The 24,295-nt window shown below is 50.1% G+C and overlaps 1 protein-coding gene across 2 annotated transcripts in view; it reads left to right on the top strand.

Annotated features, from left to right (window-relative positions):
* ORAI1 (ORAI calcium release-activated calcium modulator 1) overlaps positions 1–23,889 on the top strand; it is a 45,463-nt gene extending 21,574 nt beyond the window's left edge. Inside the window, 2 exon segments of one of the 2 annotated variants that reach the window (NM_001173519.1) lie at positions 7,773–8,096; positions 22,870–23,577. In NM_001173519.1, coding sequence (NP_001166990.1) covers positions 7,788–8,096; positions 22,870–23,481 — 921 coding nt within the window. In that variant the 5' untranslated portion in view covers positions 7,773–7,787 and the 3' untranslated portion in view covers positions 23,482–23,577. 2 annotated transcript variants of the gene reach the window in all.
* The last annotated feature ends 406 nt before the right edge of the window (positions 23,890–24,295 follow it).

The raw sequence follows: 24,295 nt of genomic DNA, 5'->3' as shown, positions 1-24,295 counted from the left end.
GATCCTTAACCCTCTGAGCAAGGCCAGGGAGCAAACCTGCATCCTCAGAAATGAGGGTCAGGGAGTTCCCAACATGGCGCAGTGATTAATAAATCTGACTGGGGAGTTCTCGTCGTGGGGCAGTGGTTAACGAATCCAACTAGGAACCATGAGGTTGCGGGTTCGGTCCCTGGCCTCACCCAGTGGGTTAAGGATCCAGCACTGCTGTGAGCTGTGGTGTAGGTCGCAGATACAGCTAGGATCCTGCATTGCTGTGGCTCTGGTGTAGGCCTGCAGCTACAGCCCCGATTAGACCCCTAGCCTGGGAACCTCCACATGCCTCGGATGCAGCCCTAGAAAAGGCAAAAAAAAAAAAAAAGGAATGCTAGTCAGATTTGTTTCCGCTGAGCCACAATAGCAACTCCTATTTTTATTTTTTATGACTGCACTCTCAGCATATGGAAGTTCCTAGGGCTAGGATTGAGTCTAAGCCACAGCTGTGACCTATGCCTTAGCTCCATCAATGCCAGATCCTTTAACCCATTGCATCAGGCCAAGGATCGAACTGGAACTGCCACAGAGACCAGCCAGATCATTAATCCATTGTGTCAAAGAATTCCTCATTCAGAGTTCCTGTTGTGGTGCAGCAGAAACAAATCCAACTAGGGACCATAAGGTTGCGGGTTCAGTCCCTGGCCTCACTCAGTGGGTCAGAGATCCAGTGTTGCTGTGAGCTGTAGTGTAGGTCTCAGACCCAGCTCAGATTCTGTGTCGCTGTGACTATGATGTAAGCCAGAGGCTACAGCTCTGATTCCTAGCCTGGGAATCTCCATATGCCACAGATGTGGCCCTAAAATTAAAGAGAAAAAAAAAAAAAAAAGAATTCCTCATTCTTTTTCAAGGCTGAGTAATATGCCATTGTATATATGTACCACATCTTCTTTACCCATTCCTCTGTCAATCAACATTTAGGTTGCTTCCAAATCTTGGCCATTGTGAATAGTGCTGCTATGAAATCGGGGTACATGTATCTTTCAAATTATGATTTTTCTCTGGATAGATGCCCAGGAGTGGGATTGCAGGATCATATGATAGTTCTATTTTCAGTTTTCTTTTCTTTTTTTTTTTTTTTTTTTTAGGGCTGCACCTGCAGCATATGGAGGTTCCCAGGCTAGGGGTTGAGTCGGAGCTGTAGCCACCGGCCTAGACCACAGCCACAGCAACAAAGGATCTGAGCCTCATCTGCGACCTACACCACAGATCATGGCAACACCAGTCCTTAACCCACTGAGTGAAGCCAGGGATTGAACCTGAGTCTTCATGGATGCTAGTAAGATTCATTTCCACTGAGCCACGACAGGAACTCCAAGGTTTTTGAGGACCCTCTGAACTGTTTTCCATACTGAGTGCTTTCCCACCGACCATGTGGAAGGGGTTCCCTTTTCTCTACCCTCTCTCTAGCATTTACTATTTAGAAATGTGAAATCAAAGTATGAGCAGGGACATGGTCCCTTTGAAGTCTCCATGGGAAGGTCTGACCGAGGCCTCTCTCCCAGCTTCTGGAAGCCTCAGGCACTCTTTGGCTAGTGATGGCCATCTTCTTCCTATGTCTCTTCATATCATCTTTTCTCTGGGTGTGCCTCTGTGTCCAAATCTTCCCTTTTTATTAGCACAGTAGTCACACTGGATTAGGGCTCATCATATTGACCTCATTTTAACCTGGTTACTTCTGTAAAGACTCTCTCCAAATAAGATCACACTCTGACACACTGGGAATTAGAAATTTAATGTACTTTTTTTTTTGTCTTGTTTTGTTTTGTTTTTGTCTTTTAGCCTTTTCTTGAGCCACTCCCTCGGTTCCCAAGCTAGGGGTCTAATCGGGGCTGTGGCCACCAGCCTACGCAAGAGCCACAGCAGCACAGGATCCGAGCCGCATCCACGACCCACACCACAGCTCATGGCAACGCCAGATCCTTAACCCACTGAGCAAGGGCAGGGATCGAACCCGCAACCCCATGGTTCCTAGTAGGATTCATTAACTACTGTGCCAAAACGGGAACTCCTTTTTTTATTTTTTATTTTTATTTTATTTATTTATTTTATTTTATTTTTTTTTGTCTTCTTAGGGCTGTACCCGTAGCATATGGAGGTTCCCAGGCTAGGGGTCAAATCAGAGCTACAGCCACTGGCCCACACCACAGCCACAGCAACATGGGATCTAAGGCATGTCTTCGCTTAGCTCACGGCAACACCAGATTCTTAACCCACTGATGAAGGCGATGAAGGCTAGGGATCAAACCTGCGTCCTCATGGATACTAGTCAGGTTCATTTCTGCTGAGATACGATGGGAACTCCTAACATATCTTTTTTAGGGGGACACAATTCAGTCATAACAGTTTTCAGTCTCTATAGTGTGACCTAGTTGGTCCTGTTTTGCTAATGGATGATACTAGGTTTCCAAGAAGATGTTTAATCCTGATGACACTCCACCCCTTTAAGAGATGCAAAGATTCCCAAGTCGTATATGTATTCCAAAATTTATCCCAATGTTTTATTCCAAAATATAGAGAGAGGAGTTCCCTGGTGGCTTAGCAGGTTAAGGATCTGGTGTCACTACTGCAGCTCAGGTCACTGCTGTGCTGTGGGTTTCACCCTTGGCCCTGGAACTTCTGCATGTCCCCCGAGTCCAGCGACAAAAACAAACAAAATAGAGATGTATAGCCAAACCAATTTTGAAAAAGGAGGACAAGGTTGAAACACTCAAAAATTGAAGAACTTTTTGACCCTGAGACTTTTTTTTTTTTCTTTTTTAGGGCCACACCTGCAGCATATGGAAGTTCCCAGGCTAGAGGTGGAATTGGAGCTACAACTGCCAGCCACAGCCAAGCTGCATCTGTGACCTGTACCACAGCTCATGGCAATGCCGGATCCTTAACCCACTAATCAAGACCAGGAATTGAACCCACATCCTCATGGATATCTGTCAGGTTTGTTACTGCTGAGCCACGATGGGACTTCCTCATGCCAGAGTGGCAAAAAAAAAAAAAAAAAAGAGGAAAAACGCCTGTCAGAGAAGTCACTGGTCAGATTCAGAGTCCATGAATAGGTATTTGGGATTTTGTTTTCGTTTTTGCTAAGAGGATTGGAAGCTCAGAGAGGTAAAGTAATTTGCCCAAGGTCACATTGCAACCAAGTGGCCATGGGAACAGCCAACTTTAATCACTGCAGAAAACAAAAGTACTTAAAAACTAAAGCTCAACTAGTTTAGTGATTCTCAAACCTTACCGAAAGAACTTGTGCAAACTAAACTTCGTGGGTAGTTTCAGTAACTTGCATTTTAACAAAATACCTCTGGCAATTCTAATGCAGGGGCTGGGGGGACTTTAGTGGTGGTCAAGCCCCAGACTCTGGGGACCCACCAACTGGATTTAATGTCTTTTGCTACTACTTACTGGCTCTCTGCATTTTTTTCATTGGCAAAATGGTAATATACATGTGAAACCAACACAATGTTTCACACCAATTATACTTCAGTTTTTTAAAAACGGTAATATTAGGAGTTCCCTTGTGGTGTGGTGGATTGAGGATCCAGCTTTGTCACTGCTGCAGCTCAGGTTGCTGCCCAAGGTGCTGGTTTGATTCCCTGGCCAGGAACTCTCACGTGCTGCAGCTAAAAAAAAAAAAAAAAAAAAAAAATCGTGGGTTGTTGTAAGGAGTTCTCCACTTCAATATACTATATTCAATACAATAAAATAACCCAGACCTGGAGTTCCCATTGTGGCTCAGGGGGTTAAGAAACTGACTAGTATCCATGAGGACACGGGTTCAATCCCTGGCCTCGATCAGTGGGTTAAGGATCTGGCATTGTCGTGAGCTGTGCTATAGGTTGCAGATTGAGCTAGGATTCCAAGTTGCTATGGCTGTGGCGTAGGCTGGCAGCTGTGGTTCCAACTCGACCCCCAGTCTTTCTAGGGGCTAGTTCCATGGGGAACGTCCACACGCCGCAAGTGCAGCCCTTTAAAAAAAGAAAAAAAAAAAAAACCCACAGAGCAAAATAACATCTAATATAACAAATAATTTAGTGTTTAATAAATATGTTACCCATTCCCTTTTTGAAATTTTTATTTATTTTTTGCTTTTTGGGGCCACACATGCAACATATGGAAGTTCCTAGGCTGGGGTGGAACCACACCTACATCTGCCGGTATACACCACAGCTCACGGTGGCACTGCCAGATCCTTAATCCACTGAGCAAGGCCAGGGATGGAATCTGCATCCTCATGGATACTAGTCAGGTCCGTTACCTCTGAGCCACAATGGGAACTCCCATTTTATTAAAATACATATTTTTATATTATATATTTATTTATATTAGATACATAGATTGTTTAACAATAAAGAACTTAGAATAGTGCCTGTCATTGGTAAGCACCACTTAAGCGTTAACTAATTTTTTCACCCCCTGTGATGGGAAGCTTGCTACCTCCCAAGGCACCTCATGCCATCTTTGGTCAGCCCTCGGCTGTGCCCACTGGCCACAGTGGTGAAGCCAGTTGCAGGAGCCCTTTCAGTTGGATCGAATACCCTCAACATGAGCTGAGTTTACTGAAAAATTCTATTTGGCCTTTTCCGTTATAAACCTGCAAAGGATAAGAACACACCTTCCTAGCCACTAGGGGGTGCCACACGTAGTGCTTGAAGGCACTGCCGGATGGGCATCATGGGTTCCGAGGCTTATTCTCCTCCACTTTTTTGGCAAGATGCTTTCTCTCTGGAACCTCGGTTTCTCTTAAGTAGGGCTTGTGATGGGGCAAGTGCCTCTCATGGTTCCAACCTGCTCTAACAATGGTGGGGAAAAGTTATTAACCACTGGCCCTTTGGGGCCCTAGGATTCTAAAGCAGGAAGCAGGGATTGGCCCAGAAACCCACCCCCTCAACCCACCAGCCTAAACGATGATAGTATTTTTGTTTTTCTTTTCTTTTGTTCTGTGCACTAGGTGGAATTTAAATGCCACAGAATTAGGAGAGTGAGAGGGGCAGGATGTTGGAGCCAGAGAAAGGAAACCTGGCCCCATCCCCACCCCGAAGCCCCCTGCTGAGCTGCCCCTCCTACCTCCTTTTGTTCCTTAATCAGCAAATCTGCTCCCCCCCAAATCCTGGCTTCCTGGCTCTTCCCAACTAGACCATCTGACCACTCTCAGGCCCTGTGGACCCTCAAAATGTTGCCTTTACCCAATTCTGAGCTAGGGTCTCTTGGAACCAAAGATACCTCATTATCTTTTTCCTTGAACCTGTTCCTATTGGGGATCTCCGGTGGGAGAGATCCTGTGAGAGGCCTTGGGTGATAAGGAAGTAATTTAAATAGACGGAAGTTTGCTCTCAAGACACTCATATGCTGGGAGCCACCGCCCGCCCGCCCCCCCCCCGCCAGGTCAATGCATAAACTAGGTGATTTCAAGTATTGTAGTGATCAGAACTATAAAGGAAATAAAACAGGGTGAGATGGCAGAACATAAAATGGGGACTACTTTAGATAGAGAGGAAACATCTCTTTTTAGAGATAATAGTTGAACTGAGACACAGATGGTAAGTGAAAGAAGTTAACAAGAACAAAGGCCACCAAAGAAACAAGCTCAGTGGGGTGAGATTTCAAATGTCAAGTCTTCATAAAAACAGGCCTCTGAGAGAACCCCAGAGACTTTCGGGGCGGGGGTTCAGTTTTATCGCATAATGTGGGTGAGTGGAGGGACGCCCTCTGGTGGTGACAAGACTTAAATTTCACACGGCGGACCTGGAAGCCGCATGCCTGTGACTTGATTCTGGGCTAATTGAGTTTCACTCATTCCTGTCTCTCCCACACTTATTCATTCAACAGATATTTACTGAGCAGTGTGCCAAGCAATACTCCAGAGTTGTGAAACCAGCAGTGAAGGTCCGTGCGTTCCTAGAGCTGATACCTTAGGGAAATCGCTGTTTTCTTCTGCCCCTGGAGAGCAGATGCCCTCTTCTTCGTTTTGCTGGTTCAGGTCTCAGCTCAAAAGTAACCAAATCAGGCATAGCAAAAACCACTTCAACTAGGAACCACGTAGTCGCGTGTTTGATACCTGGCCTCGCTCAGTAGGTTGAGGATCTGGTGTTGCTGTGAGCTGTGGTGTAGGTCTCGCAGATGTGGCTCAGATCCTGCGTTGCTGTGGCATAGGCCAGCAGCCCTAGCTCTGATTCAACCCCTAGCCTGGGAACCTCCATATGCTATGGGTGTAGCCCTAAAAAGAAAAAAAAAGTGACCAAATCAGAAAGATGTGAACTTATTTTGTTGATTGCCTGTTCTTTTCACTAAAATATACGATTCCATGAAAGTTACCATTTTCTTGGAATACCTCAGCCTGGTGCACAGTACATTTATTGGATAGGTGTATTAACCGGTACCGTGGCTTTTGTTCCAGACGCTGGTGAATTGTAAGTGAACGAATTGGACAAAACAGACCAAAATACTTAACCTAAAATATAAAAAGGCCTCGGAGTTCCGGAGTTCCCGTTATGGCGCAGTGGTTAACAAATCCGACTAGGAACCATGAGGTTGCGGGTTCGGTCCCTGCCCTTGCTCAGTGGGTTAACGATCCGGCATTGCCTTGAGCTGTGGTGTAGGTTGCATTCGCGGCTTGGATCCTGCGTTGCTGTGGCCCTGGCGTAGTCTGGCGGCTACAGCTCCGATGAGACCCCTAGCCTGGGAACTTCCATATGCCGCGGGAGCGGCCCAAAGAAATAGCAAAAAGACAAAAAAAAAAAAAAAAAAAAAAGGCCTTGGAGTTCCCTGGAGCCTCAGGTGGTTAAGGATCCAGAGTTGTCACTGCCCTGCTCAGGTTCAATAACTGCCTCCTCCTCAACTTACACATGCTGAAAGCGAAGCAGAAAAAAAAAGGCGCTTCTAAGTTTTTCAAATTAAAATCGTAGCCCTGCACTACCCATGTTCCTTTTCCCTGCTTTATTTTTTCTATACATCTGTCACCTTCTAAACGATTATAATTTACTCAGTGTTTGCACCGCTCCTCCACTAAAATGTAAGCTCCATGTAGCGGGCAGGAGATTTTGTCCATCTTTTTCACCAACCTAGCCTCAGTGCCTAGAGCAGTGTTGGCACCCAGTAGGTGCTCAATAAATACAGAATTAACTTTAGATCACAGCCGCTCTTTCTCCTGCAGGTCTTGAGTCACCTTGTTCCAAGGGGGAAGGAAATTAGCTTCAGCAGGCGCCCAGAGGTGACCTCAGGTGGCCCGACCCAGCAGTCGGAGCTCCGAGAGAAGGGCCATTGGAGCAGCTGTGGAGATGGGAGGCGCTCGGAGAGGCCCCGGGGGCTGGGGTGCTTCCAGGAAGAGAGGCGGGTGCAGTCAGCGCGGGCATAGGACTGTGGGTGGTGCTGTCGGAACAGAGAAGTCACGTGACTCGCGTTGCTCGCCCCCCCCCACGCTTCCTCCTGGGCGGGGCTTGAGTGGGCAGGACGCATGCAAATAAGCCAGGGGCGGCAGCCAATCCTGGAGCGCGCCGAGGGGCCCTGGGATCCTGGACGCTGGCTCACGCGCAAGCTCTCGTCTCTGCCGCCCCCGGCTTTTGCCAGCGGCGAGACGGCCCTGAGAGCTGGATCTGTAGTCGCTTCCTCGACCTCCTTGTTTTTCGCGGCCGGCCGGTTGAGGCCGGACCCGCGCGGGGGGCAGGCGGCGGCTGCTTCAGCAGAGGCGGAGGTGCGGCGGGGGGCGGGGGCCGCTGCCCTCGGAGGCGCCCGGGCCGGCCCGCGCCTTTGCAGCGTGCTCCATGCATCCGGAGCCCGCCCCGCCTCCGAGCAGCAACAGCCCTGAGCTTCCCCTCAGCGGCGGCAGCACCACCAGCGGCAGCCGCCGGAGCCGCCGCCACAGCGGGGACGGGGAGCCCCCGGGGTCGCCGCCGCCGCCGCCGCCGCCGCCCGCGGTCACCTACCCGGACTGGATCGGCCAGAGTTACTCCGAGGTGATGAGCCTCAACGAGCACTCGATGCAAGCGCTGTCTTGGCGCAAGCTCTACTTGAGCCGCGCCAAGCTCAAAGCCTCCAGCCGGACCTCAGCTCTGCTCTCCGGCTTCGCCATGGTGAGCTCGGGCAGCCTGCCCTGCCCTGCCCCCTTTCACGTCCTGGCCACTGCCACTCGCAGCCCCGACGGGACCCGTGGGGGATCTAGCTGAGCGAGCTGGGGTTGAAAGGGAAGAGCTGGGAGAAAGCTGCCGTGGACGCGGGAGGGGGCCAGAGGTGCTGGACGTGAGGAAAGAGGGGCGATCATTGACACCCGATGTGGGAGATTGGGTGTCTTACTATGTGCAGGGTTGGAGGGCTCAGGTGCCTTCAGGTGGACCAGCTTGATGCAGCTTGGTCCTCGACGTAGATCTGTCTGTAAGAAGACAGTCCCACATATGTTCTGGGGGCAAGGAAAGTCATGAGCGGTCTGATCTCTTTGAGAACAGGTGGCAGGAGGTTGGGAGAAGGACCCCCGAGTGTCTCCCTTGTGCCCCCACATTTGAGGCTAGCAGGAATTTGCCAGGTTCTTTGATTACCTAGTAGAGGGGATTTCCTCACAGCCTTGCTCCTGCTGCGTTTTCCGAGAGCCTCAGCCCAGGGGGGTTGACAAACACTCCCCACCCGCAGTTTCTTCTTCAGAAACTTGCCACTGAGTCACTGGGTGTGGGGGAGGAGCATGGGACATGTTCCCGTTGAATGGGCTCGTTCTTGATTTAGGGGGTAGGCCTAGTGTCCTCTGCCAGGGCGGGCTGGATTGGAGTGAGAACTAGCCTTGAAGGTGGGATGGGTGAGGCTGAGGTTGGGCTGAGAAGTGACCCCGTGGATGCCCTCAGGCCAGGAATCTTGGCGTCTACCCAGGCAGGGAGCTAGAAAACAATTCATGGTTCTCGCCTTCAGTGACATCAGCCCGCCTGAATGGGGTCTGCCCCCACCCCAAGATCTCTAGCCCACAGCACTCCTGCCTCACCCATGAGTGAGCTAAGCTTTTGGCCTTGAAGGAGGGAGTGGCTGCACCCTTGTGTTTTCTTGGGAAGGCGTTGTGTCTGGTACTCTCCCAGAGTCTCACAAACAAGTGGGTGATGCACAATGCACAGGAACAAGAAATTTTTGGAGGCCCTAAGCAGGCCCTCAGCACCCCAGGCCTCAGTGGAAAAGCCAGAGGATTGAGGGAGGGAACGAGCTCTGCCCCTTGCTGTCCCCTTGATCTCAGACTGATTCCTCTGTGGGCCTTGATTTCTGAATTGTAAAATGAAGGCTGCTACTCAGAAGTTTCTCAGACTAGCAGTAGCTGAGGGAGCCCTTGAGAGAGGGTGTGTGTGTAAGGGAGTGGCACTCTAGTTTTTAGTTTAGGTCCATATGACAGGATTCTGTTATCAGCCCCAAATCCTAGGAAGAGCTGACACTTACGAAGCACCCATTAGGTGCTAGGCACTGTGTAGGTTCCTTGACTCCCCCACTAAGTCCTCAACCCTTTGATGTGGTTTTGTCAGGGGACTTAGGTGCTGAATCAGGATTTGAACCCGAGTCTGCTGGCATCCAAGACTCTTTTGGGCACTTGTGCCGTTTGTGGTGTGTGGAGTTCCAATCAACATCCAGCCAGGGACATGTTAGGACCAGGCCTAGTAGGGAATGAGAAATAGAGCAGAGAAGCTTCTTTTAAGCAAAGTAAGATGTTACAAGTAGGTGGAAGGGAGTGACACCATGGCTATCAGCTTTTCACAGCAGTGCTCTGAGTTTCGGATGGGGGAGTGCCTATTTGCCTTTTTCTTGGGGTCATAAATTCATAGCTGCCCAGGCTCCTTCCCACCCCAGAGGAAGTGAGGAGCTGACGGGGACACTTTCCTGTCTTCTCAAGTCCTCTCTCAGAAGCCGGGCCTCCTAATCAAATGTCACCTCCCTCTTCCTCTTGCTAAAAACAGTGTGGGGGAAGTCGGGCAGCCTGGCTAGCCAGCAGCATTTGGTGGGCCTTTATTGTCCCCAGACTGTTTCTGGGGGACCTGTATGTTACCCACTGAGGGTGGAAAGGCTTCCTGGCTCCACTGATGAAAGTTCTGCTAGCAGGAAGGCTGAACCCTGTGACAGCTTCCATTCTGAGGACTTAGTGGGGGAGTCAAGAAAGTAACTGTGTTTGCCGTGAGTGTGGAAATCTGTTGGAGAGGTGGGGCTGGGGTGGGGAATAGGGCTCAGCAGTGCAGATCTGCCTGCGCCCCACCCCCACCACAGACATCCAGCCTTGTGAAGGAAGGGGTGCCCTGTGGCCCAGTGCCATGGAAACAGAGTGAACAGCTTTCCTGGACTCCTCTCCCTTGGCCTGTGAGTCAGCACCTCCAACTTCCTGCCCCCAGAGGGCTTCCTTCCTAAGGACCTGGAAACCCAGAGGAACTGACATGATGTGACCTTTGATCTCCAGGGGTGGGAGACTTGGTGAGGATGCCAGGCTCACCTGCTCAGAAAGGTGAGATCAAGGGGGGGGGGGGTCTCCCAAGAGCCTGGAGGGGTTGGAGAGACTCCCCTTTCATGGGTGGAAGGGCCTGGCCAGGTGCCCTGTGCTGGGGAAATAGGCTGTGGGGCCTCAGACAAGCAGCCTTTTCTCTTTGGAGCCAATTTTCTCATGTGTACAAAGGAGGCGCATACACTGCTCTCACATGGACTTGCATGAGGATTCATTTACCAAGTCTGATTGGCCCATGAGGGATTGAGGAATTACCGGGGGCTGATGATGTACACCTTAGCTGGACCCTCTAGTCTGTAGATAAGATTCCCACCTTTGACAGCATTTCTACAAACTACAGGCCTTGGGAGTTCCCGTTGTGGTGTGGTGGAAATGAATCCGACTACTATCCCTGAGGACGAGGGTTCAATCCCTGGCCTTGCTCAGTGGGTTAAGGATCTGGCATTGCCTCGAGCTGTGGAGTAGGTCACAGACGTATCTCGGATCCCTCGTTGCTGTGGCTGTGGTATAGGCTGGCAGCTATAGCTCCGATTCAGCCCCCTAGCCTGGGAACTTCCACTTCCATATGCCATGGGCATGGCCCTAAAAAGCAAAAATAAATAAATAAATACAAACCTCAGGCCTTGTCTAGGCTCAGCATCCAGACTACAAAACCAGGAACCCTGGAGATGGCAAGTGATAAGCACTCTGCAAATGCTACTTGAGCCAAGGGTACCCTGGGCTAGGACCGGGGCCTTCCTTGCCTCACTTTACCTCAGCAAGAAGCAGCCAGCCTCGGCCTGTCCCTGTCCCCCATGGGGCCATGGCCAGCACAGGCTACGATCTTAGTTTGCTAGGGAGGGCAGCCTGTAACGTTAGCCTAAGCAGAAGATAATTGGGAAGGTCAGCTTGCTGCCGTAAACAAAATGCTTTCCATGACCTGGGATCAATTATTTTTGGATTATCTGCCTCCTCAAGTTCTCCGCCAGCCAACACCCTTTTGTTCCCAGGTTCCAGTGCAAGTTCAGAAGCTGCTTGGGATTTCTCAGAAAATGAGTTGGAAGGAAGGGCTCAAATCATAAGACATTGTTGGAGTTCCTGTTGCGGCACAGTGGCTAACGAATCCAACTAGGAACCATGAGGTTTCGGGTTGGATCCCTGGCCTCGCTCTGTGGGTTAAGGATCTGGCGTTGCTGTGAGCTGTGGTGTAGGTGGCAGACGCGGCTCGGATCCCGAGTTGTTGTGGCTCTGGTGTAGGCCGGCGGCTACAGCTCCGATTTGACCCCTAGCCTGGGAACCTCCATATGCCACAGAAGCGGCCCAAAGAAATAGCAAAAAAAAAAAAAAGAAAGAAATTAGACTCATTCCTCTTGACGCTAATTACGAATGGTAATCATTGCTGTCGTCGATTGGGCTCCTGCAGTAGGCTAGATGTGTGCTAAGTGTTCTCCTTGTAGCATCTCTGTGATCTTTACAGCATGGGGAGTGGGGGTAGCTGCTGGTCCCAAATGAATGGCTTGTCCGAGGTTGCCTGGCTGTGACAACCCGAGCCGCGTCTGCCACCTACACCACAGCTCACAGCAACGCCAGATCCTTAACCCACAGAGCGAGGCCAGGGATCCAACCCGAAACCTCATGGTTCCTAGTTGGATTCGTTAGCCACTGTGCCGCAACAGGAACTGCAACAACGTCTTATGATTTGAACCCTTCCTTCCAACTCATTTTCTGGCATACCCATTGCTGGGGGAAAGGAAGCATCAGAGAGAGTGGAGGGAGGACGGAGCTGGGAGGCTCAAGTATTGTAGAGCAAAGTAAGAAGAGGGATGCTGGAGCCAGGCAACATGGGTTCAAATCTTGGCTCTGCCACTTACAACTGTGATATCCTGGGGAAATCACTTAATGTCTTTGGGCCTCAGCTTCCTCATCTGTAAAATGAAGTAATGATAGTAATACTGACCTCGTAGGGTTGATGTGAAGATTCATAAAATTATAATATTTGCAAAGCACTTAGAATATACCTGGCCCAGGAGTTCCCACAGTGGTTCAGTGGTTAACGAATCTAACTAGCATCCATGAGGACACAGGTTCCATCTCTGGCCTTGCTCAGTGGGTTGAGGATCCAGCATTGCCATGAGCTGTGGTGTAGGTTGCAGATGTGGCTCGGATCCTGTGTTGCTGTGGCTGTGGCTGTGGCTGGCAGCTACCTCTCTGATTTGATCCCTAGCCTGGGAACCTCCCTATGCTTCAAGTACGGCCCCCAAAAAGCAAAAAAAAAAAAAAAGAAAAAAAAAGAAAGAGAAAAAAAAGAATATACCTGGCCCAGATATGATAGCCTGCACCTGTAGCATATGGAGTTCCCAGGCCAGGACCCACACAGTTGTAGCCTGTGCCACAGCTGCTGCAAAGCAGGATTCTTAGCCCCCAGCTACACCCCAAGGGAACTTCCTCAGGACTGCTTTTATAAGGCTTAACTGATTCCAGCTAAGCCTTGAGGGTGGTAGAGTCTGGTCTGGGGAGGAACCCTCTGATCAGAGGTAGTATCAGGAGCATTACAAAGATGAGAGATTATAGGATCTCAGAGAAAGGCAGAGGGTATCATGTAGCTGGACTTGAGAATGTGTTGGGAGTAGTAGAGGAAGATAAATCGAGCCAGACTAGATGTAGGGCCTTGACTTGCTATTTGGAAGTTTGAATGCTGGTACAGGCAATAGGGAGCCATGGAAGATTTTGGAGCAGAGTAGTTCCATGATGACTTCTTGAATAATGCTGATGTATTGCTGTTTAACTGAGGCATGAGCCTTTTCTTAACATTTTTCTTTAATCCTCAGAAAGGCTTTTAAAGGTATGTACTGTAGGTGGGAAAACTAAGGCCCACAGTGGCTCACAGAGTTTCCAGTCACCCAGCTAGTAGATTTCAGGCCCTAGTCTTTCTGACCTAGATAGAGTTTTTTCTCCTCATCCACCCTCTCACTGTGTACCTGTAGCTAGTTGAAAACTGGGCTTCCTTTTTTTTTTTAATACGACCGCACCTGCATCATATGAAGTTCCTGGGCTAGGGATCCAATTGCAGCTGTAGCTATAGGCCTACTCCACAGCCATAGCAACACCGGATCCAAGCCGTATCTGTAACCTACACCGCAGCTTGCAGTAAGGCCAGATCCTTAACCCACCAAGTGAGGCCAGGGATCAAACCCTCATCCTCACTTAGCCCACTGAGCTACAGGTGGAACTCCCAAAGACTGGGCTTTTGAAGTCTTCCAGATGTGCACATCTGTACTCTGAGTTGTGTGAAAATGGAGTTTTGCTGAGTGCTCCAAGAGGACAGACACTCCCTTCCTAGCTGAGAAGCCTTTTGTAAAATTTCGCACATGCTTGTGGCCACATTTCTGGAATTTTCAGCCAGGATCTGTGCTGAGCTCTGCTGGTTTCTGGATCCAGGGCTGGTGAAGGAGAGCTCTAGCGCTTCCCAAGGTGGAACTGTGGTAATCAGTGTTGGAGAGGAGTTCGCTTGGAGAAACAAACCTGAGAACATGTAAACAAGAGCAAATTTCTCTATGGTGGAGGAGTTCTCTTGTGGCACTGCAGATTAAGGATCTAGCATGGTCACTGCTGTGGCTCAGGTTCGCTCCATGGCCCAGGAACTTCCACATGCCCCAGGTGCGGCCAAAAAAAAAGTTTATCCCCGGTAGAACTACTGGGGGGCCTTTAATATGCTCCCCAGGAGGAATGCCTCAAACTGGTAGAACCACAAACACTTTTCTTTGGGGGAGAATCTTCTGGGACTATGATTTGACAGCCCTCTTTGAGAACATTGGTCTAACTCAGCAATGGGCCAACTTATTCTGTATAGTAAATATTTTCAGCTTTGCAGTCCACCCAGTTTCTGTGATAACTATGGGCACCTCCATTTTTCAGAAAGTTCACTTTATGCCACTTCACTTTCTTTCTTTCTTTTTTTTTTTAACACTACTTCTTCTACGGAAGACCTATATTAGTACTTGTTTTCACTCACCTGAAGGAATCCCAAAGAGGAGTTCCGTGGTGGCTCAGTGGGGGTTGTCCTGCTGTGATCTGGTCTGTCCTGCTGTGGCTCTGGTTACAGCTGTGGCACAAGTTCATTCCCTGGCCCAGGAACTTCCACATGCCATGGGCACGGCCAAAAAGAAAGCGAGAATTTTTACTTTTACCAAAAAAAGACGAAAATTGTTTGCAGCGTTTGGTTTGCAGGGAGACTTTATAGAAGCAGCGCAAACCCGAGGGGTGAGAGCAGCACCACCAAGCTCCTTTCTCAAGAGCCACACTCAGCATCATAGTCACCATAGCTTTAAGCTTGGAGCTGGCTGTGAGCATCTGTACATTAGTCTCTGTTTGTGCAAGACGGTAATTGCTCTGTCACTTCAGGCTATTTTGGCTTATGAAAGGTTTCAGAGTCACACCCTAGAGGGAAGCCTGTACTCACTTCTGACATTTTAGCTTAAAAGCAGACACAGACCATGGGTAAGTGAGTGGCATGGCTGTGCGCCACTAAAACTTTATTTGCAAGAACTACTCTGCGGAGTTCCCATCGTGGCGCAGTGGTTAACGAATCCGACTAGGAACCATGAGGTTGCGGGTTCGGTCCCTGCCCTTGCTCAGTGGGTTAACGATCCGGCGTTGCCGTGAGCTGTGGTGTAGGTTGCAGACGCGGCTCGGATCCCGCGTTGCTGTGGCTCTGGCGTAGGCTGGTGGCTACAGCTCCGATTCAACCCCTAGCCTGGGAACCTCCATATGCCTCGGGAGCGGCCCAAGAAATAGCAACAACAACAACAAAAAGACAAAAAAAAAAAAAAAAGACAAAAAGCAAAAAAAAAAAAAAAAGAACTACTCTGCAGTACAGTTTGGCAACCCCTGGTCTGAATGATGGTCTCCAGACTTTGGAGTCCACACCTCTCTCAGAATATTGTCAGCCCTAGGCTCAGTGTATGTATGTATACGTATACATACTATGTGTATATGAATACATAGATGTATGTTTACATATGATATGTGTGCTAGTATAACATGAATATTAAAATATATGTAGGCTGGAGTTCCTGTTGTGGCTCATCAGGTTAAGAACCTGGCATAATGTCCTTGAGGATGTGGGTTCAATCCCTGGCCTCACTCAGTGGGTTAAAGGACAGGCATTGCAGCAAGCTGCAGTGTAGATGGCAAATGCAGCTCTGATTCGACCCCTAGCCTGGGAACTTCCATATGCTGCAGGTGTGGCCCAAAGAAAGAAAGGAAAAGAAAATGTATTTAGGGATTTCTCTAGCGGCTTAGTGGACTAAGGATCCTGCCTTCTCTGCTGTGGCTTCGGTTGGTACTGTGGCACATGTTCAACCCCTGGTCTGGGAACTTCTGCAGGCCATGGGCATGGCCAAAAATAAATAAAAAATATATAAAAAATACAGTATTGGAGTTCCCATTGTGGAGCAGTGGTTAACGAATCCGACTAGGAACCATGAGGTTGCGGGTTCGATCCCTGCCCTTGTTCAGTGGGTTAAAGATCTGGCGTTGTCATGAGCTGTGGTGTAGGTCGCAGACGTGGCTCGGATCCCACGTTGCTATGGCTGTGGCATAGGCCAGCAGCCATAGCTCTGATTCGACCTCTAGCCTGGAAACTTCCATATGCCACAGGAGCGGCCCAAGAAATGGCAAAAAAGACAAAAAAGAAAAAGAAAAAAAAAAATACAGTATTGAAAAGTTGAAAGGATGAGCTAAAAAAGGAATGTCATTAGGGTTCTTGTATGGTCTTATGGTTTCCAAGCAATCATATAGGATTGTCTTTGGAAGCTTTAGAGACCCAGAACTGAAATACCCAAGGGTCGGGTCTTACCTTCATTTATTCCTTTCACAACTGTTTACTGAGGCCCTTCAAGGGATGAGGTCCAGGGCTGGAGGCTGGAGAAACTGGGAAGGGGAATGGAGGAAAGCAGATTTGTCACTACATCTTTAGAACATGTTTGGCAAGTGCCCTCGTGGAGGAGCATTACAGGCAGATGCCTATCACTCTGAGAAGACACTTGCTTAAAGTCACGATCCTGGGACAGGGATTGTGCTGTTTTCCTGCATTCTCTCCAGCAGAGCCACCAGATCCTCTAGGCACCTAGTAAGTTCTCAGTAAAAGTTTCTTTCTTGGGTTAAGAATCCAACTGGTATCTATGAGGATGTGGGTTTGATCCCTGGCCTCACTCAGTGGGTTAAGGATCCTGCATTGCTGTGAGCTGTGACATAGGTCACAGATGTGGCTCGGATCTAGTGTTTGCTATGGCTGTACAGCTCAGATTTGACCCCTAGCCTGGGAACTTCCGTATGCCACAGGGGCAGCTCTAAAATAGACCAAAAAAAAGTTTTCTGTGAATGAATGAATAGCCCCATCCTTACCTGGGAGGCCATGGGACGGGGTAACTGGGAAGGTGACAGCTGAAGCAGTCAGAATTAGCCAGATGAAGAGAAAGCCTCGGCCTGTTCTCTGTCCCGTCCCTTCAGTCTGTAGGCTCAACCTGTTAGTGGTTTATGACAAAAAATGAGTGAGTAGCTACCAGCACTTTTTTTTTTTAGTGGAATAAGAATGGAATGAAATAGAAAGCTGCGGCATGCATCGCATGTTGTAAGAGTAGGCCATATTAGTGTGCTTTGAGGATAATTATTGTTTGGAGAAACTTGTTTCTGTTATAAATGGGTATGTGTCTATTTATGGAAACCTTTGGAATACTGGACTGTAGTGGTCAAAAGAGTTTGTAAACTGCTGGATGAAGCCTCAACTCTCTTAATAGATGGTTTGCATCTAAGGTGGGGCCGGCAGGCTCAGACAGCCCTGGGTGACCCGGAGCCACTGCGGCTTGGCGGCCCTTTCCTTCCAGGCTGCTACCACCCACCCTCCTAAAAAGAGTGAGCTGGAGAAGCCCAGGCTTGGGAAAGGAGTTGTGTCTCCCAGCTGTTGAGCGCTGGGGTTGGGCCAAGGCTGCCTCAGAAGGGCCTGGCCCCCCCAGGCGCCATGTGGTGGGGGTCTCCTTCGAGCCCAGCAGGGCTGAGGAGAGGTGGTTGGCATCTGGGCGTGGTGGGCAGACACCGGGCACAGCCAGCCAGGCCTACCCTTCTCAGGATCCCAGAAGCCTCTTCTTGGCTCCTGCTTGAGGTTTGGTGTCCGGGGGAGGGGCGGGGAGGTGGTCCATGGGCCAGTGAGGTGGAGCCGGCCATCCCTCACCCTTTAGGACCCGGGCGGCCAGGTTTAAGCAGGCCCTTGGCTGGCTGGGAGCTGTTTATTTTGGGTTAATGGGCCCAGCACTCTGGCTATATTTACCTTGTGAAGCTGCTTGCAATCTGATCTGATCTGATCTCTCTGAGACTCAGCTGGGGCCCTGGGAGTCGCCTGCCAGATTCCAAGAGCCCCCCCCCCTCACTTTACCCTCCCTACCCTTGGGGAGATTTCCCAAGTGGGACACATTCTGAAAAAAGTAGTAGTTTTTGTTCCTGTGAGCAGTTTTCCTCAGGATTCACGATTTGTGCCAGCCACTCCTTTACGCAGCCCCGTGACACTAAGCTTGGTCCCCAATGTGGGAACAGTACATACAGCCAGCGGCATGGTCAAAGTTCCAGGAGCTGTGGAGTCCAGTCAGAAAGGGCCCCTTCTTCCTCCGAGGGCCCAGCCTCCCCCAACACCAGCCCAAGACCTTGGAGGGAAGGCTGGCCAATTCTGATGTCCCCAGGCCAGGTGTGTCCCAACAGCTGCGTGTTCTGGCTTTGGAGCCTGTGGGTGTGACAAATGGTGTCCCAAGGGTGGCCTCTGTCCTGTGGAGGTGGCCAGCTGCCTAGCTGTGCTTTGGGGCACACATGCTCCTTGTACCTGGGGTTTGGAGCTGGGGCAACCTCAGAAAGGGGAAAACCAAGAGTTCCCATCATGGCTCAGCAGAAATGAATCTGACTAGTATCCATGAGAATGCAGGTTCGATTCCTGGTCTTGCTCAGTGGGTTAAGGATCCAGCGTAGCCGTAAGCTGTGGTGTAGGTCGCAGACGCAGCCTGAATCCCAAATCTTGTGTTCTCATAGCTGTGGCACAGGCCAGTGGCTACAGCTCCGATTCCACCCCTAGCCTGGGAACCTCCATATGTCAGTGCGGCCTTTAAAAAAAAAAAAAAAAACAGACCCGAGGGAGGCTCTGAGCCCCTCAACCTCCCCGGCGGGCAGGTCAGCTCTCCAGCCTGAGCTGAGGGTGTCCAGGGGCTTACTTGTTTTCCACTTTGTAAGTCCTGCATTTTTCTTTCTAACTAAGATTTATTGAGTACCTTCTGTGGACTGGCCCTTTGTTAAACACTTACGTGTCAAGACCTCATTTAATCTCCTCAATGACTGTCTTAGGCCATCTGGGCTGCTACAATAGCATACCACAGACTGGGTGGCTTATAAACAACAGATATTTATTTCTCACAGTTCTGGAGGCTGAAAGTCCAAGATCAAGGTGCCAGCAGAGTCAGTGTCTGGTGAGGGGCTGGTTCACAGATGCAGGACTCTGCTGTATCCTCACGTGGGAAGAGTGGTGAGGGAGTCTCTGGGAGGGCTCTTTTATAAAGGTCATTAATCCCATCACAGGGCTCCACTCTCATGACCTCATCACCCCAAAGGCTCCACCTCCTAACACCATCACCTTGGGGGTTTGGGTTTTAAAATTGAATTGAGAGGGTTCACAAACATTCTGTAGTCTCTAGTAGCAGGTGTGAGGAAAGTGCCGTGACCCCCTTTGCACACAGGCTTTAAGAGCTATTTGGATGTGAGTACAGATCTCCTATCCAACAGCAGGATAACCCTTGAGACGGCTGACTTCACATCTCTGAGCCTCAGTTTCCTCTTTTGTGAAAGCGTAACCATGGTGGTGTTACTCACCACTGACACTGTCAGGCACACAGCATTCCAGCTCTTGTTCTAAGGGCTTGGTATTCAGTGACCCACTGAATCCTTGTAACCGCCATAAGGAGGCCCCTGTTTTATAGATGTGGAACCTGTGGCGAAGAGTGGTTGCCAGCTTTGGGTGTTCCCGTTGTGGTTCAGTGGGTTAAGAACCTGGCTAGTATCGGGAGTTCCTGTTGTGTCCCAGCGGAACCATGAGGTTGCGGGTTCGATCCCTGGTCTTGCTCAGTGGGTTGGGGATCTGGCGTTGCCGTGAGCTGTGGTGTAGGTCACAGACGTGGCTTGGATCCCACGTTGTTGTGGCTGTGGTGTAGGCCGGCAGCCCCAGCTCTGATTAGACCCCTAGCCTGGGAACCTCCATATGCCACAGGTGCAGACCCAGAAAAGACAAAAAAAAAAGAACCTGGCTAGTATTCATGAGGATTTGGGTTCAGTCCCTGGCCTCACTGAGTAGGTTAAGGATCCAGTGTTGCTGCAAGCTGTGGCATAGGTCAGAGATGTGACTTGGATCCAGTGTGGCTGTGGCCTACTAGGTCTCTGCTATAGCTCCATGTTTGACCCCTAGCCTGGGAACTTCTATATGTCTTGGGTGCAGCACTAAACAAAAAGAGAGAACAGTTACCAGCGTCTAAAGTCGAGAAGCCAGTTCACTCTTAATGTCTCTATAGAGGAGGAGATACCAGGTTTAAGCCATCAGGTTGGTTACCTGTATGTGCCCCCCCCACATCGGCCCCACCCCCCACCCCCCCAGCACTCAGCTCAGGGCCTGACATACCTAATGGGTCCCGACATTTCCCATGAGTGGATCAATAGCCAGTGGACCTGGGGCAGCCAAACAGTGGGCTCTCCTGGTTGTCCCTTCTCTGGTTTCAGGTTCCGGGGCATCAGGCCAAAACAGGAAGAGGAAGTGCTGGGGGTGGGGAGGTGACAGGAGGTACGCCCTGCTGGGGATGGGGAGGGTGCCCCCCCATTTTCCAGTGTGGTCAGGCCTGAGGACAGAGACCAGGGAGCCAGGGGTACAGCCTTAACCTACCCGTGCCCTGGTGACCTGCCTTGGTGCCTGTGTCCCTTACCCACATGTGCTAAGAAATCTCAGGGTTGGCCTTAGGCCACCAGTGATCCTAAAAATGGTCAAAATCCTCGTGGCCGTGGCCCTGGCCCAGATTTATATGAGCTTGAAATATTTTGTAAACTTCTTGGCTGCAAAAGTTCATGGAATCATCAGTTGTAGTTTGAAGATAAAAGTCTGTGAACCCTGTTGAAATTGTCTTAAAAGCCCGCTGACTATATATACCTGAGTGTTTTAAGGAGAGTATCCAGTATTTTCACAAAATTCTCAAAGATGTCGAACCCCAGATCAGCTCTGGATGCTGGCCTTCATCTTTCCCCTCCTTTTTCAGAGACACAGGTCTCTGACCTTGACAAGGTCACCCGGGGAAGCAGGGATGATTCTGGAGTCAGAACCCAGGCCTGCTGGTTTGGCTTTGATGTTCTCAGTACACGCATAGCCGTCTAGCAGGATAGAACCCAGTGGGCTTCATAGAGAGACAATGGGATTGAGGATAAGGTTAATAATAAAATTCAGTGTTGGGTTTTTTGGGGTGTTTTTTTTGTTTGTTTTGTTTTGGCCACCCCATGATATGTGGAATTCTGGGGCTTGGGAACAAATCTGAGCTGCAGCTGCAGTAACATGGGATCTTTTAACCTACTGGGCCGGGGGTCGAACTTGTGTCCTGGTGCTACAGAGACACTGCAGATCCTGATGTACCACAGCGGGAACACCCAAAGGTTACTTTTATTGACGTTTTTTTTCTGTGTCAGGCATTTAAGTATTTGACATGGGGTTACCTCAATCCTCACAACAACCCTTTACGTTGTTCCCATCTTACAGGTAAGGGAACTGAGGGCCGGAAAGTAAAAGAAACTTGCCAGAGGCACACGGCCTAAGAGCAGAGCAGTCTGATCTCAAAGCAGGCAGCCTGACTCCAGAGCCCATACTCCTCACCATTGCCCGACACTGCCCTTCCAGGCCACAGGAAGGCTGCCGAGGGAAAAGAAATGAAAGCCAGCAAGGCCAGGCATTACATACAGGCAAGAGAACTGGGAAGGAAGGAGCCTACCCCCTCCCCAGGAATAAGGAGGGGTTAGACACATACAGAGCAAACCCTTTATGAAGGGTCATTGTCCTTAATGGTATTGCCTTTGGCATTCACTGCCCCTGTCCCTCAGACTCTGGCAGCAAGCCCACTGCCCGCTTTTCCTGCCCAGATCTGATGAGCTGGCTTTTTCACATGAGGGTGATTTGCAAGGCTCAGGTGAGAAGCAGCGGGTAGCAGCCCCAAACGTGCCCCTGATGACCCGATCCACAGGTCTCCAGGAACTGGGGGGCAGCTACTGCGTCAGCGCTGGGGCCCTGAGCCCAGCCCCAGGGCTTGCCAGCTGTACTGCAGCACCTGGCCAGGGCCCATCTCTTCTGAGAAGCCTTTCTTCGTTCCTTCCTCGTCAGTGCACTGTGTTCTCAGAAAGGGCCTGGGCATGACCTGGGAGGGCTTTCATCCCTTCACCCCCATCCCTGGAGCAGGGCATGAAGACGCCTCTGTGTGGGTGATGGGAGTGTGGCACCAACAAAGTGGTACCTTTTTTTTTTATGTAAACTTTTTTTATCACAGTAAAAATTACATAAAATTGGAGTTCCTGTTGTGGCCTAACAGGTTAAGGACCTGGTATAGTGTCCAAGGGGATGTGGGTTTAATCCCTGGCTTTAGTGGGTTAAGGATCTGGCATTGCTACAAGCTGCAGTATAGGTTGCAGAAGCAGCTCAGATCCACTGTTGGTGTGACTGTGGTATAGGCTGGCAGCTGCATCTCTGATTCAGTCTCTGGCCCAGGAACTTCCATATGCCATAGGTGCAGCCATTTAAAAAAAAAAATTATGTAGAACTTACCATTTTAACTATTTGTGGTGATTACAATTTGGGAGATGTTTGCTGTGTACCAGGAGCTCTCATTTATTTGTTAAAATACTCCTATGAATAGGAGTTCCCTGGTGGCTCAGCAGGTTAAGGACGCATTGTTGTCACTGCTTTGGCTTGGGTCACTGCTGTGGTGCAGATTTGATCCTTGGCCCCAGGAACTTCCACATGCCGCAGGGACAGCCAAAAAAAAAAAAAATCCTGTGAGCTAATATGATCTTTATTTTACAAATAAAGTCGAGGCTCAGAGAGGTTCAGTGACTTTCTCAAGGACACATAGCTCCTAAGTAACAGAACTCGGATTCAAATCCAGGCAGTCTGGGCTCCAAGCCTGCTCTCTTTACTGGTGCTTTCTGCCACTTGGCAACACTAAACTGGTGGGTCTTATTATCCCCATTATACAGATAGGGAAGCAGAGGCCCAGAGAGATCACTTGACTCACCCAGGGTCCCAGAGCTTGGTGGGAGGGGAGTCTGTGAGCCAGGACTGTCTTGTCACTCAGCCCACCTCTCTCCTCCCCAAGGTGGCCATGGTGGAGGTGCAGCTGGACACTGACCACGACTACCCTCCGGGGCTGCTGATTGCCTTCAGTGCCTGCACCACGGTGCTTGTGGCCGTGCATCTGTTTGCGCTGATGATCAGCACCTGCATCCTGCCCAACATCGAGGCGGTGAGCAATGTGCACAACCTCAACTCGGTCAAGGAGTCACCCCACGAGCGCATGCACCGCCACATCGAGCTGGCCTGGGCCTTCTCCACTGTCATCGGTACACTGCTCTTCCTGGCAGAGGTTGTGCTGCTCTGCTGGGTCAAGTTCTTGCCCCTCAAGAAGCAGCCGGGCCAGCCACGGCCCACCAGCAAGCCCCCGCCCAGCAGCGAGGCCACCAACGTCAGCAGCAGCAGCCCTGGTGGCATCACCCCGGGCCAGGCTGCGGCCATCGCCTCCACCACCATCATGGTCCCCTTTGGCCTGATCTTTATCGTCTTCGCCGTCCACTTCTACCGCTCACTAGTCAGCCACAAGACGGACCGACAGTTCCAGGAGCTCAACGAGTTGGCTGAGTTCGCCCGCCTGCAGGACCAGCTGGACCACAGAGGGGACCACCCCCTGACCCCCGGCAGCCACTATGCCTAAGCCCTCCCGGGCTGGGCACTTCAGAGCTTTGGCCTTAACGCCCTTCCGCATGACCTTGTCCTGCCCTAGCCTCAAGGACAACCTGTGCAGGGGACTGGGCTTTCATCAGGGGGCAGAGAGCGAGGGGAAGAGGCTTTTTTTTTTAAGAGAAGTTACTGCACTTTGAAACTTTCCTCTAAGAGAATAAGCACTTCCTGTTCTTCCAGCTCCAGGTTCACCTCCTGTTCGGAGGCCACCGGTGGAAGCCAAAGCAGGGACAAATGCTCCTTTTGTTCCTCCTCCTCCCCCGTGCCAATGCCATCTGGGTGCCTCCTGTCCTTTCCGTCTTGACCCCACCCCCACCCCATTCAGCCATCAGGTGTGTGTGTGCGTGCGTGTATGAACACAGAAATATACTCATAAGGGACACCTCCTCTTGTGTCTATGTTTGTTGGGTCTGAGCTGCCTGGCATTATTTCTCCTGGTGCCTAGTCAGGTGAGCCTCTAAGCAAAAAATGTTTTTAAACATTTTGAGAAATTTCAAACCTACCCCAAAAGTTGCATGCACAGTGGCCAGCAGTTCTTGTTATTCACAATGGTTCTGTTCTGTAAAGTCACTGTGAACACTGAATTAGTAAATGCTGAACCCTTGCTCCTCAGGGAAATACAGAACTAAGTTCCTGCGAACCTCTGGCCATGACATTTTTGTCAACCAGTCAATGTGTAGCCTTGTTTTAAGTGTGTTTCTGTTTAAAGACACCTTACTTAATATATGTTGTTGGAGTCACCTTGGTGGCTCAATGGGTTAAGAACCCAACATAGTACCCACGAGGAT

This window comes from Sus scrofa, chromosome 14, assembly GCF_054392235.1.
Source record: "Sus scrofa isolate SSC_HxYL_T2T_F1_AM1 chromosome 14, Sscrofa_HxYL_maternal_Yorkshire_Landrace_v2.0, whole genome shotgun sequence".
NCBI classification, from domain to species: domain Eukaryota; kingdom Metazoa; phylum Chordata; class Mammalia; order Artiodactyla; family Suidae; genus Sus; species Sus scrofa.
This window is presented reverse-complemented; position numbering and strand designations above follow the sequence as displayed.